This window comes from Pezoporus flaviventris, unplaced genomic scaffold, assembly GCF_033815535.1.
Source record: "Pezoporus flaviventris isolate CSIRO_AGI_PZ_B2104156 unplaced genomic scaffold, CSIRO_AGI_Pfla_v1 ptg000023l, whole genome shotgun sequence".
NCBI lineage: Eukaryota > Metazoa > Chordata > Aves > Psittaciformes > Psittacidae > Pezoporus > Pezoporus flaviventris.
In genome coordinates this window covers 4,057,715-4,072,103 of record NW_026892571.1, presented here as the reverse complement: position 1 = coordinate 4,072,103, position 14,389 = coordinate 4,057,715, and the positions used below count along the sequence as shown (strand labels likewise).

The following is a 14,389-nucleotide window of genomic DNA, read 5'->3' as shown; positions in this document are numbered from 1 at the left end:
TTATTAACAGGAAGTTTTAAAATTCTGATGATAGGAATTTAAATCAACTGTGTGCCATCAGATGCCTCATTAACTTGATAATAACTCTTGCACCACATTAGAATTGACACTAAATTATGAATTTAGCTTTGAAATCAACACTGAATTTTAGTACGTCTTGTATGAACAGAACCTGTTTTGCCACCAGTCTTCTCAGTAATGTTTAATCTCTTGGGATTATTTTAGTGATTCCACATTTGTTAGTTGTGGAATTAGTGGTTGTGGAATTAGTTGTGTGAGTGTATTTTTCAGTGTATTACAGACCCTGAAATATTTCTAAACCCAGCCTACTCTACTGAAGTTGGCATTATAAAGAAGCAAATTCTAATTTTCTTATGTTTCTGTATGGAAATCTGCGTGATGTTACTCAGACATACCTTTCAACATATGAGAGACTAAGAAAGCACCTGCTGACGAGCTGAGCTTCAAGAAAGCTAGGAACCTGTTGCAGGATACAGGTTCTCACACTTATATTTACCGTTTTGTGGAATGGGGTTTACTATCTCTAAGAAGATGCTTCCAAACTATCCAATTGTTTTAAATTATATACAATTTCTCCATTAATGTTCAATCCCAACACTGATTTAAAACATCCTTTGTACATCAGCAGAGGATTTCCCCTTCAGAGGTGAGGGTTAACACACTATTTAATTGCTCTATATATTAAATAAATACACTGCTTGTCACCTGAGCACTGGAAGCTGACCACACATGCCCTTGAAACTGACTGCCAATGTGAGGTAAAACATGCTAGTTAGACGAAAAACGTACTTTGAAAGAAATTTAAGTTAACACAGTTTCTCTTGTTTTTTTTTAAGCAGTAACTCAGTCACAACTCTCAACCTTGAGAATTATTTCTTTAGCCAAAAAAGTAATTGTAACCATTATCCACTGATCCACTGAGATGGCATCTGTGTTTAAATTCTTAGCTTAAGGGCCTGCGTCCAAATTTCACCACCCAATTCATTTGGTTTTCAGAGAAAACAAATAAACCAGCACTCCCAAGTGTCAAAGAATAGAAATCAAGCAACATTAAAAAAATAAGCTGCTCTCAAAAGCAAAATGTTTCCTGAGCTTAAAGAAAATTAGAATGGTACCTCATGGTGCCAATTCCACTGCTATAGAAGGCCTTGATCAACGCAAAAGGGAAAGTGTGCAAATTCCAGCCTTGATCTCAGTTCAACCTACCTGGTCCTGAGAGACCTAGCTTACAGTGTGCAGTTCTTCACCACCTCCTGTCGAGGCTCTCGAGAGGCTGCAGCCTGAATAACCCCAAAATGCTACAGAGAGGTTAAGAGAACTAGGGAAGGGGAAAACCACTTTGGCCAGATTGGACTGCACTGCCATACCACCAGACAGAGCATCTGTCTGTCTTCTTGGTCACTCCCAGTTTAATAAATAATGCTTTAGCAAATACTGAGATGGCAGACCCAACAAAACTGAGATGCAATCGAGAAAAACATCAAAAAAAAAGAGAAGCTCAGAATTTAGGTATTTCATTCGTTATGGCAAGATATAAAAAGAGAGATGGCACAGACAGACTGAGAGACAGCAAGAGACACACAAGGATGATTGTAGTTTTTCAGTCACTTGAGCTTAACTGGGTGTCACATAATCCATTTAAATACAGAATTCCTAAACTCAGAAAAGCTTAAGGACTCAAACTGGGACAATTATGATGTTAATGATTTAGGTGCAATTATAAAGAGCCTCACCTCCTTCAAAAGTGAGCACGCAAGCATCAGTATGTCCTTTAGAGAGGTGTCACGGAATGAGGTGGCAATTTTACGATGTTTTGATGAAGGTCTCGAATAATCAACCTAAGAAAAGTTAGGACAGAATAAACACTGTTCCCTTCTTTGCCATAACTATGACAGATATATCTGTCAGATTATTTGACACTAAAAATTAAAATTATGGTCCAGCACTAAACACAGTTCTTGACAGCTTCCTGAAGTCCTTTGTTTTTATCCTTCAAGGTTGTATATCTGGATGAAAAGCTCTAAGGCACTTCCTCAGGTTAAGATGTAGGCAAAAGAATATCATTAGCAGAAATACACTTGAATTTGATCACTCGCTTTGCTTTATCAGTTCTAGTGACTGTGATGAAAGAAACTTACATGCCATATCTGACAGAGGGTATCTGGTACAGGTAGAATCCCTGCACTGTGAATTTCTAGTCTGTCTTTCTATTCTGATGGGGGGAGGAGGGTACGTATTAATCCCTTCATGTCTAAGAAATCTTTCTCCAGCCATTTTTCTGAAGGGCAAAAACATTCAACACGTTGCTTCCTGAGCAATACATACATCCTTTGTGGAAGGAAAAAAGTAAAACCCAACAAACATGCTTACTAGATTCATTTCCTGAGTCAGTTCTGAGAGAATCATTACTCCTATTACGGAATGGTCCACAGTGCCCTACAGAAAAAAAACAGGCAGGAATGCTCAAACATCACAGCTTGTAGTTAGTGTTTTTCAACATTTCTAGAATCAGACAATTTTCTATTTTCCAACATTTCTGGAATCAAGAAGAATTTTTAGGCTGAGATACCCTAAGCTGTTTAGAAGACTTTCATGACAAATTCTATCAACATCAGTAGAACTAGATCTTCAAACTTCCTATGTGGCTCTGAAAAAATCATTATCAATCATGATTTAACAAAAACCCATCTGAAAATAAGACTGTGAGTAGCCCATTAAAATCAACTGCAATTGGGGCTTATCACTGAGTCAGGGGGAAGATCTCTATGTCTACTTTCACAGCTGCAGTTTGCAGGCTCAGCTCCCCAAGTGTTCAAAAAGCAATGTCATCCTTGTCAAAATATCTTTGATACCTGTCACAACCACACTCATTTTTGCAACTTCACCCAAAGTTCAACTTATGAAGCAACAGACAAAATGTCAGAGAACTCTCAGGCAACATTTACATTGCTGCCCTTTCTGCATTCGGTAAGATTAAACATCCTGTCCCGTAAGTTGAACAGAACTTCCTTTTACATTTCACATTTTTAAAATAAGTCTATATGAACGTTCCTTACATCACACCAGCCTACAGACATGGAAAATGCAACCTCCCCTTTCCCACAGGTGTGAAAAGCTGTGTGGTGACTTATGAAGGAGCTGGGAACAGAACTCCAGTCCTAGCTGCTAACCCATTTTCCTACATTAAATCACACTCAAATTCATACTGGATGAACTTTAAACTGGAATACTAATGCATATGTATTTGAAACTACCATATGCTAATTATTAACAGATATTAGTATTGTTTAGGGATTACCTTTTACATTTTTATCTAAAATTTAATTCACTAGTAGATCTATGGCTTAATTTTCTTTTCTACAGGAATTCTTAATTTAACTAAAGAAATCTCTTAAGAAGCTAAATTTTGTATTTAAATCTGTACTTTTAATGAGCTACACTTAAGACTCACATTGCAATCAGTTTAATAATAAATGCAAAATCCAATTACAGTACATTCATAAAAATAACTGCAAACTGTTGTAGAATCATATGTTTGTTTTTAATAAACAGAATATTGCAACTTATCTTTTATTAGACATTCCCAATGTAACTCAAAAAGTACATTAACTTCAGCAGTATTATAAACGAAGATGGAAAAACAAATCAGAAATTTATTGGCAAGAAATATAACTTCCTATCTTCTTGCTGAGTTGCCACAATCACCAACACACAAACACATAATAGATCATTTTGGAAGTAAATTTCCAAATAGCTTAAATTTCCTGATTATTTTTTCCTCAAAATAAGCACTAGGCTTTATGCTCACACAGACACTCAGAAAGATTAATCTGTATTAAAATCTTAAAGGACATTAAACATCTTCCAGAAAACCTTTTAAGAACCTTTCTGTACACATTAAATGTATGAAATAACCAAGTCTGGCTAATAACCTGTGACAGCCAACCACATTCTTCAAACTTACTCCACAGAAGGTGCTATATGTCCTCTATCTTTAGCCACTGTGTCTGACAGCGCTTACTCCAGATTTGACTTGTAAACTTGAAAAATGAACAGTCCACAGCAAATGAGTGCACTCTGACAGAGTAAATTACTTCCAATTTTCAAATCCTATGTACCAAGATCATCTTCCTACCCTGTAACATATCTTTCTCACAGTGACCAGTGCAACGTGGAAACAGGAAACAATGTGGAAAGAAATATAAAACAAGAACATTCCTGCCTCATCCAGTTACTGGAGAGGGAAGATGAGTGATCTGTCCTCCTAAACTTTCCCGTATCCCTACCTAGAATGTACTTAGGTCAGATTTAAATACATATGCTAAAACAGGTAAAGTTATAAAAACACTCTAAACTTATCATCTCCCTAGATTGTACACTACAATCCTAGGAGAGACAGAAGGTCTTTTGGTTTATTTCTTATTCTCACTCTTCCTTACATGTATAGACAGAGAACATATATACACGCAGGTGCCTAACTGCCCATGCATGCAAATACAAGGCATTAATTTCTCATTAAGGGAAAAAGGAATGGGGCAAACAAGGACCACAACCATGTAACAAGTACAGTGTCCTGTAATTTTGTGTACTTCAGTTCTACTTTTACATAAGCTTTCTTCAGAGAAGAGGATGTAAAGTGATTACTCCTAAGCATTATATTGCAGGTGAAGTCCCACTGATGATACACAAAAGCAACAATGTAAGACTGTAACAGTGAACACTCCAACAACTTGTTTGGTGTCCTAAGGGTGTCTTTCTTACTCATGACAGGCATCTGAAAAAATACAGTTCTACAACTGAACAGTTTGGCACAATTTTAGCAGTCATTATTACAAGAATAACAATCAGACTCATGCTTTAAAGCCCTGGACAGTCTCACTCTTCCGATGGTGCAGTATCAGGTAATAAGATAACTGGAGCTAACACTATCAGAAATGTATCTCCACATCCGTTGAAAACAGAAAAAAAAAAAAAGGCAATACACAGAATAGCTTGACAACAGGGACTGATGGTTTACAACCACACTATGAAAAAGTGCTCTGGAGAAAGAAAACGAACAGAAACCACGACAGCACTATGAACACTATAAGGCATCAAACCCCACAAGCTCACAAGTATCAAACCCACACTGGTTCTTCACTGCAGGGAGATCTTCTATTTTAAGCAATGCTCTTCACACTTTTCCCACCCAAGTGACATAACATGCCAACCACTAAAAAGGAAGAGGTCCAAACAGAAAAAAATGGCAAAAGTGAAGGACTGTTTCCTACCTGCAAAAACTTTTTTACATCAGCAATAATGTCTCTGAAGATGAGTTGATCTTTTAGTACCTCAAACCATCCTAATTTTGTAATTTTAGCAATGACTTGCACAAGAGCTTGGATGACAAAAGGAGCCAGTTTGGGCTGAGATGCTAGGTAGTTCAGAATGTAATTTCCTGGAAAGAAGCATTTTATAATCAGCAACAAAAGTCTTCTGAAAAGAAAATTAATTAAATGGTTCTAATAGAAACCCAAAGTATGGATTTTTTAAAAGCTATATTTTTATAGTTAATATAAGTTATGCCAAATCATTAAATACAGCTCAACATTTAGTAACACAAAGCACATTACATCATCATTTTTCTAAGACACATGCGATGACAGTTTGTGAATTCAGAGAACTGTGGCAGGTAAAACAGAGTTAACTTTTCACTAAGGACCTATACACTGGGGACTGAGTATTTCACTATGTAACAGCAGCAATCACAGCCAACTCAAGATACACAAAGTGTTTTCAGACAAGATTTCCCCCTGAACGTTCTCAATTCAACCTAGAACATCCTTTCAGGCAATGCACACTGCAGCTGCAGAAATTCCTCTCTAACTAGAACAAAGCTAACCTGTTTCAAAAGCTGTTGAAATGTGCATAATTAAAGCTGATTCAAGTTAATTTTTATCTAACAGAACACTGAAACCTTTCATCAGAACAGGCTGATTCTCAGACATGCCTTTTTGAGTACTACTACTCACAGAACTGATACAACAGTGCAAATGTGCTAAAAACCCAAATTGAATCGTATGCTCCTCATGCAAAGCCTTTCACTATTAAAGACCTAACACATACCTGCTTACTCTTTTAGAATATAGCAATGACTTTAACATAGATCCTGAAAAGTAAGAAGTTTGTAGGATCTTAATCCTGCAAGTAGAAACCTGACCTGGCATGATTTCTACAAAGGTTAAGAGCTGATCATGAGCAAAGTTACCTGTGACTGGCAGGTGTACTAACAATATCTGCAACTTTGATCCTTTACAAATACATACTAGATCACTTCAGCATCTTGCAGGATAAGTACAAAGCCTACCATGAAAAAATTAGGGTTCTTGAAAAAATATTAATTAATCCGAGCTAATGAATTTATTTTAATTTTGAAAACAGGAAATGTTATTTATGAGCTAACTGCAGAGAAACAAGGAAACACCTCTCAATCACCTTTATGTTCACTCTTTCACAATGACTACCTTATTTATAACAGGCTTGGTAAATAGCAAGAACTAGAGAAAAAACAGACCAAGTGGTTACTGTGCTAACATGAAGTTTTAGATCCAACTTATATAATGAAATTTGAATCACAAACATTACTTACGAATGTCAATCCTTTGTTGGACAGGTAATGGAGATGCCCTGCTTACAAGCTTAGACAAGCACGTTGCTGCTAGAAGCTGAGCATAGGATGTCTACAAAAGCACACCAAAAGATACTATTAAATAAAAAATGGCTAATTAAAGTCAGCGACAATAAGTCAAAACCTGATAAATAATCAATACACCAGATCTGGTTACCAGATTTTAGTTATTTTTGTTTTGGGTGCCAAAAACTTATAAAAGATTTATTTTGTTTCACTCTCAACAAACCTAAATTACAAAACACTAATAAAAAGGTGGAGACCTAAAATTATCATCTCTTTTGATGTAAACCATTCATCTAAAGTAATTTCACTATTCAGTAGAGTTCTTTAGTTTTGAAACCTGATTTTAAATCATTTGATAATTTAGAACCATGAGATGATTATCATGGGTCCAGCCCTGGATTAAAGATATTTTTTTATGTTTTATCTTTTTTTTTCTCTCTCTTTTTGAATTATTTGAAACACACAGCAAGAATTATATTAGACTTAGCTTAGACTATCAAATAAGAATCAACTCGATTGCTTTATCTAGAGTTAGAATGGTTTAAACTAGCAGACAACAGAACAACACATAAGCACTTTGCGGATTTTTTTTTTCTTTTAATACTTTATTTCTTGTCACGGTAGCTAATATGATGTTCAAGCACTGGCTTACACCACACTGTGTCCTCACACTGCTCTACAGATGACACAACCCCTGATTACAACCCTTCTGAAAGTACTGAAAGCTAAAATGCTTTCCCTTTTTGTCCCTCATACCTCTAACACAAGGTTTTATCACTTCTACAAAGACCACCTCCAAATGGAAAAATTTCTAGAATCATTTATGAAACAGAGTATGTCTCAAAAGAGAAAAGCATTTTGCCTTAATTGTCCTGACAGGTAATGACCCAACTGAGAAACATACGTGAGCTTCCACAAGCAAAATTACATTTATGTATAACACTCGAGATACTTACTGTTCCTTGTTCTAATAGAAGTTGGCATTGGCTAAGACACCCTGGGCTGTCAATAAGCTCTAAGACTACTTTCTCAGCTTGCATTCGCTGTTCTAGATCAGTTCCTTCGTATAGGTGGTTACACAACACTTCGAGTTCTGCCAGACTCTGTTAGGAAAGAATACAACTGAAACCTTCATAAAGAATTTTCAACCACATAGATTTCTTGAAGTATTTATAAACCTAGATACTATACCAGTAACATGAACTGTTACCTATGTTAAGCTTTCCAGTTGATTTGCATTTAAACAAAAAAACAGGAGTCTTTCTGTGACAAGAAGCCAAAAGTAACACTGAAAATTAAGTTGCTATTTCTTATTCTCTCAGCTACCAAAGTATTTCTTAATACGGTTCAATTCCCCTATTTTTTCTGAGTCTTTAGATGGTAATTCCATCATTCTTCCAAAGAGAGATGTAAAGACAGAGCACAGTGAGCAGTTTGAGTTATGCTGTTTTGGAAAACTTCTGGCAAATTTCATTTTAAAAGCTGTAATTACTCATTAAATTGATGCATCTGGAAAAAATTAGAATTGCCTACAACTGCTAATGCAAATATCAGTGGAAGTGAAACTACAATAGCAACAGAAGAGCTAAAATTCCCCTCTACTAAGAAGGTGAAAAAATTCTCTTTGGTAAAGAAGGTGCATGCTGGGAACCTCTCTCTCCTACATGAGGGATTCATTCTCGTAGGACAGATGAACCCTTTGAGCATGTTTTGGGATCATTACACAAACAAAAGTTTTAGCATTCACCAAAAGCCTGTGTGACTCCCAGCAAGAACTAGCCACGTCATTAAAGGGTATCCAGTAAATATTTCATGACTTAAGCATGGCCTAGAAAGAAAAGAGAAACCACAGTATTTGACCAGTCTCATTTAAAAGTCGAAAGCCTGTTCACTAGCCCTTCCAAAAAGATATTTTATACATTAGATCTGGTTCGGCACAGTCTAGACACCCCCCCCCCCCCCGGCTTTAATCAGCTTTTTCTGAATTTCAGTAACAATGACATTTTAAGAGTCCCTGAGTTTCAGTCAAAAAGGAGAAATGTTCCTTTGGAGAAATTTTAAGAAATAGCACATTTGCTTCTGCAATGAACAGATCAAATACCTCAAAGGCTGAGCTTAGTAGAGACATCTTTTGGTTTTGGTCCCCCCCCCACTATGTTCAGAGAGAGTAAAGGAAAAATAAGGAACAGGTAACAACCCCAGCAATGCAATTTTAAATTAAGCAAGAGCTATGCCAATTAAAGTGAAAATTAACCTAAAATTAACTTATAAAATGCAAGCACACATGCCAGGGAAAACAACATAAACCCCATGCAATTGGGCTAAACCATGGGAATAAGGCCATCTAGCAAAGACAGCCTTCAGAGAATACATCTTTCCAAAATGGTATAATTCCAATATGATCCGAGAGGCGTAAACTGAATTATCATCTCATAACCAGAAAAAGTTAAAGATGCATCTATATGTGATCTGAAATTTGACTTTCAAGTCTGGACAAACCTGGCAGCAAGCCTGAGAAAGTCCAGAATACAACTGGGATGGATATCAGCACAACCACCAAGGTCTAATCACCTGTATACTAACTGTCATTAAAATAGCAAGTAATTTATAAGCTGGATAACAAATCACTCACACACAAAAAACTGATGGTGGATTTCAATAACATAGGCACTTTAACATACTGTGCTAATATATTAAGGATACACCAAAATTTAGAAATGTAGGCTAAGGATCAGGATTAACTTCTTGCTGAAAAGTTAAAACTGAAGCATTTTATCTGAGTGACAATGAGGGTATTTTTAAAGCAAGCCTGAAAAAAACCCTAGGTTACAATCTTCAGAGAAAAGTTGCTTTATCGGATATTGAGACTGATGACCTGCAGCACTTCGAAATGCTTTATCTGGACATGGTTGGTCTCAGGAGAATTACAACAAAGCTTCTCATTGGTAGACTTGAGGTATGGCCAGAAAGCACACAGAATGCTCAGACTGCCAAGGAACATGTCAGATGTTCCCTGGGTTATACTGTATGTGTAATACCAAGGAAACATGCTGATTTTCCTTGATTCAGACAGTGAAACCAAAAAGTACAACCTGAAATCAGCAAACACAACCGTCTTGTGTACAACAGCAACTCAGCTGTGCAACAGAGATTAACTTTATTAAGAAAATACTCTGAGAAACCAACAGAAAGTAAAAAACCTGCTCTGTATTTATTATGTATTTTCTTCAAGAAAGAAGACTGTCACAATCTGCATGTGAAACGGATGCCTTCAGATCCCTCCTTCCCTCAGACCTTTATCAATAGCTGAAAGGTGATTCCTAAGAAAACAACACTTGTGTCAATGAAGATGATCTTCCAGTTAGATGCTGAGTGTTTTAAGCAAGTCACAGGTAGAAACAGACCTGTGTAAGTGGCATTCTGGATCACAAAGTGTAATTTTTTCCAAGAAAACAGCTTCACACCCTAATGAAAAAGGTCAGATACTGTGATTGACTTATTTATTTATTTAATTTTTCCACCTGCTTGTCACAACTGCATAATATTCAAGAATAAGTAAAGTTCTCTATACACTTCTGGTCCTCTTCTTCCAAGTCCCTGGCAGGTCTCCTGCCAGCCTGTGGAAGAACCAAGGGCCAGGAATGCCAGGGGCCCGGCTCCACAGCAACCCACCAGGCAGGCAGCCACGGAGCCAAGCAAACTGGCAGCAAACCAGGCAGGTTCCTGATCAAAGTTCTGCTGACACGGCCGAATTCCCACAGACATTTTAATTGGCGTTTGCAGACTGAAAACGTTCTATCAACAAAGTTCCACCAGCTCTATGCAAGAGCAACAGGATGGGCATAACTGCTGAAATGCCACTGCTTAAAAGGAGAGGAAAAAAAAAATAAAAACTAAACAAACAGAAAAAGGCCATTTGGGTATGAGTGATAACAAAAGATGTTTTAGTAGTGTTTTTACGTAGCATGCCTGGTCGCCAACTATTTAAGTAAATGCCTAAAATGGCCTCTCCAGCACTGCCAAAGCCTGATGCCACCAATCCAGTGATAGCACAGGGGACTCCGGAGGAGCGCTTAACACCTCAGCAAGTGTCCTCTGGGGACGTCCCCCCCCCCCCCCTTTTCTTCCTGCGCTGTCTGAGGCACAGTTGCGGTGGCTGATGTTCCTCTCAGAGCCCTGGCGGGGCTGCCCCTGCTGCCCAGGATGCCCCACCAGCGCCCGCAGGAGAAGCGGCAGCGGGAGAGCAGGTGCTGCTGCCTCACACGGGCGGGAGCAGCCGCAGCCCAGCGCGGGTCCCCAGCCGACACTCGCTAATGCAGCGGGAAGAGGGAAAGCCCGCATGCCACTACCGCCGCCACTACGACCCGGCCCCGCGCACCACGGGCACGGTGACACGACCGCTGCAAGCTCCGCGGCACTACCCCGCAGCCTGCCACCAGCCTCCCAGCCCCCAGCAGCCCGACCTAGCCTCGGCACTCCGGCCAACCAGCCAGCTCCCGCTCGCCTCCTCACCCGCCCGTCGCTCCCGCGCGCCCTGTGCCCCTCTGCGAGCGCTGACCCCCCCGCAACCCGCGGTCCCCAGCGCCGCCCTCCGCCCCTCACCGCGTACCTCTGGACTTCCCGCCCTCCGCTCTCCCACCGCCCCCTCACGGCAGTCCCGCCGCGGCCCCGGTCCCCCACGGCCCGTCGCACCCCTACGGCCACGCCAAGTGCCACCGGACCCCGCCGCGCCGGTGCTCTGACCTGGACGCGCAGCGCCATCTTCCCCAGCAGCGGTGGGCCCGGCCAGGGTACGGGGAAGCACGGAGCCGTGCCGGGGCCGGCCGGTGACGAGGGGCTGGCCGGGACCGCGCCGGGGGCGGCCGTTGAGGCGGGACGGGACGGGGCTGTCACAGGGGCGGGCTCAGGGGCCGGCCGGGGCCAGGGGCCGCCTCACGCGGGAGGCGCCATTTTGTGCGCGCAGCCCTACGCGGAGGCGTGGGGATGTGGTAGAGTGTGGGAGTTTGTTCTGTAGCTCCTGGTGGCAGCACCAGGCAGAGGAGGCTCTCCTGAGTGGAAACGTGTGGTTTTAAGTGGTTACCCCAGTTTAGTGCTGCTATAAGTCTGTATGTGGCTTTGCAGGATGTGCGGGTTCCAGTGAATTTAGGACGGTGACAACAGCGAAAGGAAAGCGTTCCTCAGTGAAAACAGCACAGTTGCTGAGAGGTGATGAGTAGAGATACGTCTGAAGGGACAGCTGTGTCTGAAGGGACAGTTTGCTCACTTAGCCCAGAAAGGGGGGAATCCTCCTTGACAGGTGCTTATAAAGGATTTAAAAAATTAGATTCGGAGAACAGAGTTGTGTCAGTTTCCAGTTGGAAAAGGTGAATCCCATATATTGCTAACCCTGGTACAGGTAACAGGTGGGGTCTGTGATAGCAAGCACTGTTAAACTAACATAGATGTTTTACATGTTAAGAACTGCAAAGGCGGAGTTGGATCTATGACATTCTAGAGTTCAAGGAATAATTCAGGCTAAGTAAGGAAAGCACAGCATGGAAATCCCAGGCAGAAAAAGGTCAACCTCCAAGTTAAGGGCATAAAGTAACTTGAACAATGTGTACAAGTGTCTGCACGGTAAAACCTGTTTTAATGCAGCCAGCTTCTCAACTGTGATCGAAAGTCCATGCCATTTTTATTCTGGTTAGCAGGTGATACAGGGCTTGAGCAGTTTGTGTGAAATCATTCATGTTTCCCTGCTGCACCACTGCAGAAATTCCCATGTGAAGCCTGGTAGCCCAAGAGAAGAGGCACAAACTGGTAGAATTACTCTGGAAATGGAAGCTGCTTTGGACCTGTAATAAAAAAGGGAATTGGACATATTCCTAGCTGGATTCACCTCTTAGAAGTGGGGTTGAGAAACTGTTACGGCAGTCTAATTAGGGCAGGAAGAGTAATTTCTTTGTATGTGAACTACGACAGTTGGAGTTCAGCATCACTGCACAAAATACCTTAAGTAATTATTGGAGAATGAAGCAAAATGAAAATGGAAAATGGTTTTAAATGGAGTTTCTTGTTCTCTTGCCCTCACAAGTGACTGGTGTCTGACACTGCTGAGAGTCAGTTGGATTGTACTTGAAAAGCGGGCTCGGCTTGCGCAGTCCCCTAATGACTGCCTCATCCCTGGCATGGGCCTTAGCCTCATTTTTCATCCATTATCCTGTGAAGAAATAGAATAATTTATCTATAGCCATAGTCTAAAAGAAAAGTCACAAAACAGCAGGAGCAAAATAAAAGAACTGGTGGTAACACACAGAAGAAAGGGAACAGAAAGGATTTTAAAGGAAGCAGACAGAGTGAAACAGAGGAATTCCCAGGACTGAGGAACAAGGGATGGCATGGTGACTCGGAGGTTAGAAAAGTCAGCCACAAATTATAATGTGGAAAATTTGGGAGACATTCAGATGCAATACAATTACAAACTGTCCTAAGAGCCAGAAGCTGCTTGCTAAGATGGGACAAAAAGAGGAAACTTGCATATCCTTCAAAAACCTTGACCTTGTGAGCAGAGCATCAGCCCTAGCAATGACTATGAATCTTGCTCCAGGTGATGGGCCATTGCCATTAAGCTGTGGAAAATCATGCAGAAATAAGGTTAATAAGTTAAATAGTTTAAGAACCAAGTTTAATCTATGGACGCTCAGCGTGAGAGATGCACATGCATTGCTAAGTGCTAGTGAGAGCTTGTGGCTTCTGCAGCAATGAGCCGGTTTCCAGCTTGCTTGGGGCCAGTGTTTCTTCCTAGCCAGAAACACCTGTTCCCCCTGGGTTTGCAGGTAGTGTTGGCAGGTGGCATAAACAGACACTGAGAGCACAGAGCTTGTCCCATGAAGTAGGCAGGGAGCACTTGCTCAGGTGTGTGCTCAGCTGCACAGTGGAGCCATGTGACTCTACCTTACTTAATCATCAGTTGAATCGTTTTAATCTCCAAGACACGAGCAGTTGCATTTTTGCATGTGATTTCTGTCAACCATAGACTGATTATTTTAATTGGGAAAAAAATTGGTCTGGCTAAAGAATTAATGGATTCCTAGACTAATACCTGACAAAACTCCTGGGATTTAACACAAGTAAGAATGTTAGATTGTGAAACTACCCCAGACTGTCAGACTCCTAGCCTAAACGACAAAGCTGCATTAAGAATTGTAATTTATTTAGGAACTTTCATACAATTCCTTTATCTTTTCATAGGAGGGGGAAGTGACACAGTGACAATGCTTGTGAGACAGATATCAGCAGGATGTGGAATTCAAACTTGCTTTCATGGAAGATAATAATAAAATTTTTGCTGAGTTCAGTGGAATCTGAATTAAGGAAGGGGTTTAGGTCTGCCTCAGAAGATGCACTACTGAGACCTCCCCACAGCATTCATATACAGTTTCCAGCTCATTTCTGGTAGGTGGAATAAAACCAACTTCTTGAATTTGTTGTTACTTTGGGAATAGATCTGTTGCTACAGGCAGTGCATTCACAATTATGTCCATTCATTTTCCACACTGCTTATATAGGGCTGAACCTTCTCCATGCTTTTTAAATTTTATTTTAACTGACTCAATTAAAGCATAAAAACAAAACCAGCCATTTGTAAAACGAACTAGCCAATGATAAAGGTATCTGTTTCCTTTTTTTTTTTTTTGCATCACATCAGGATTTTTC

General features: G+C 40.3%; 1 protein-coding gene across 2 annotated transcripts in view; it reads right to left on the bottom strand.

Moving 5' to 3' along the window:
* RANBP17 (RAN binding protein 17) overlaps window positions 1-7,980 on the bottom strand; it is a 153,074-nt gene extending 145,094 nt beyond the window's left edge. Inside the window, exons 1-5 of one of the 2 annotated variants that reach the window (XM_061456415.1) lie at window positions 7,651-7,980; window positions 6,650-6,740; window positions 5,292-5,458; window positions 2,392-2,457; window positions 1,755-1,859 (exon numbers count right to left, since the gene is read on the bottom strand). In XM_061456415.1, coding sequence (XP_061312399.1) covers window positions 1,755-1,859; window positions 2,392-2,457; window positions 5,292-5,458; window positions 6,650-6,740; window positions 7,651-7,734 — 513 coding nt within the window. In that variant the 5' untranslated portion in view covers window positions 7,735-7,980. The remainder of the gene's footprint in view (window positions 1-1,754; window positions 1,860-2,391; window positions 2,458-5,291; window positions 5,459-6,649; window positions 6,741-7,650) is intronic. The other variant, XM_061456414.1, reaches the window with a different exon arrangement.
* Window positions 7,981-14,389: the final 6,409 nt, after the last annotated feature.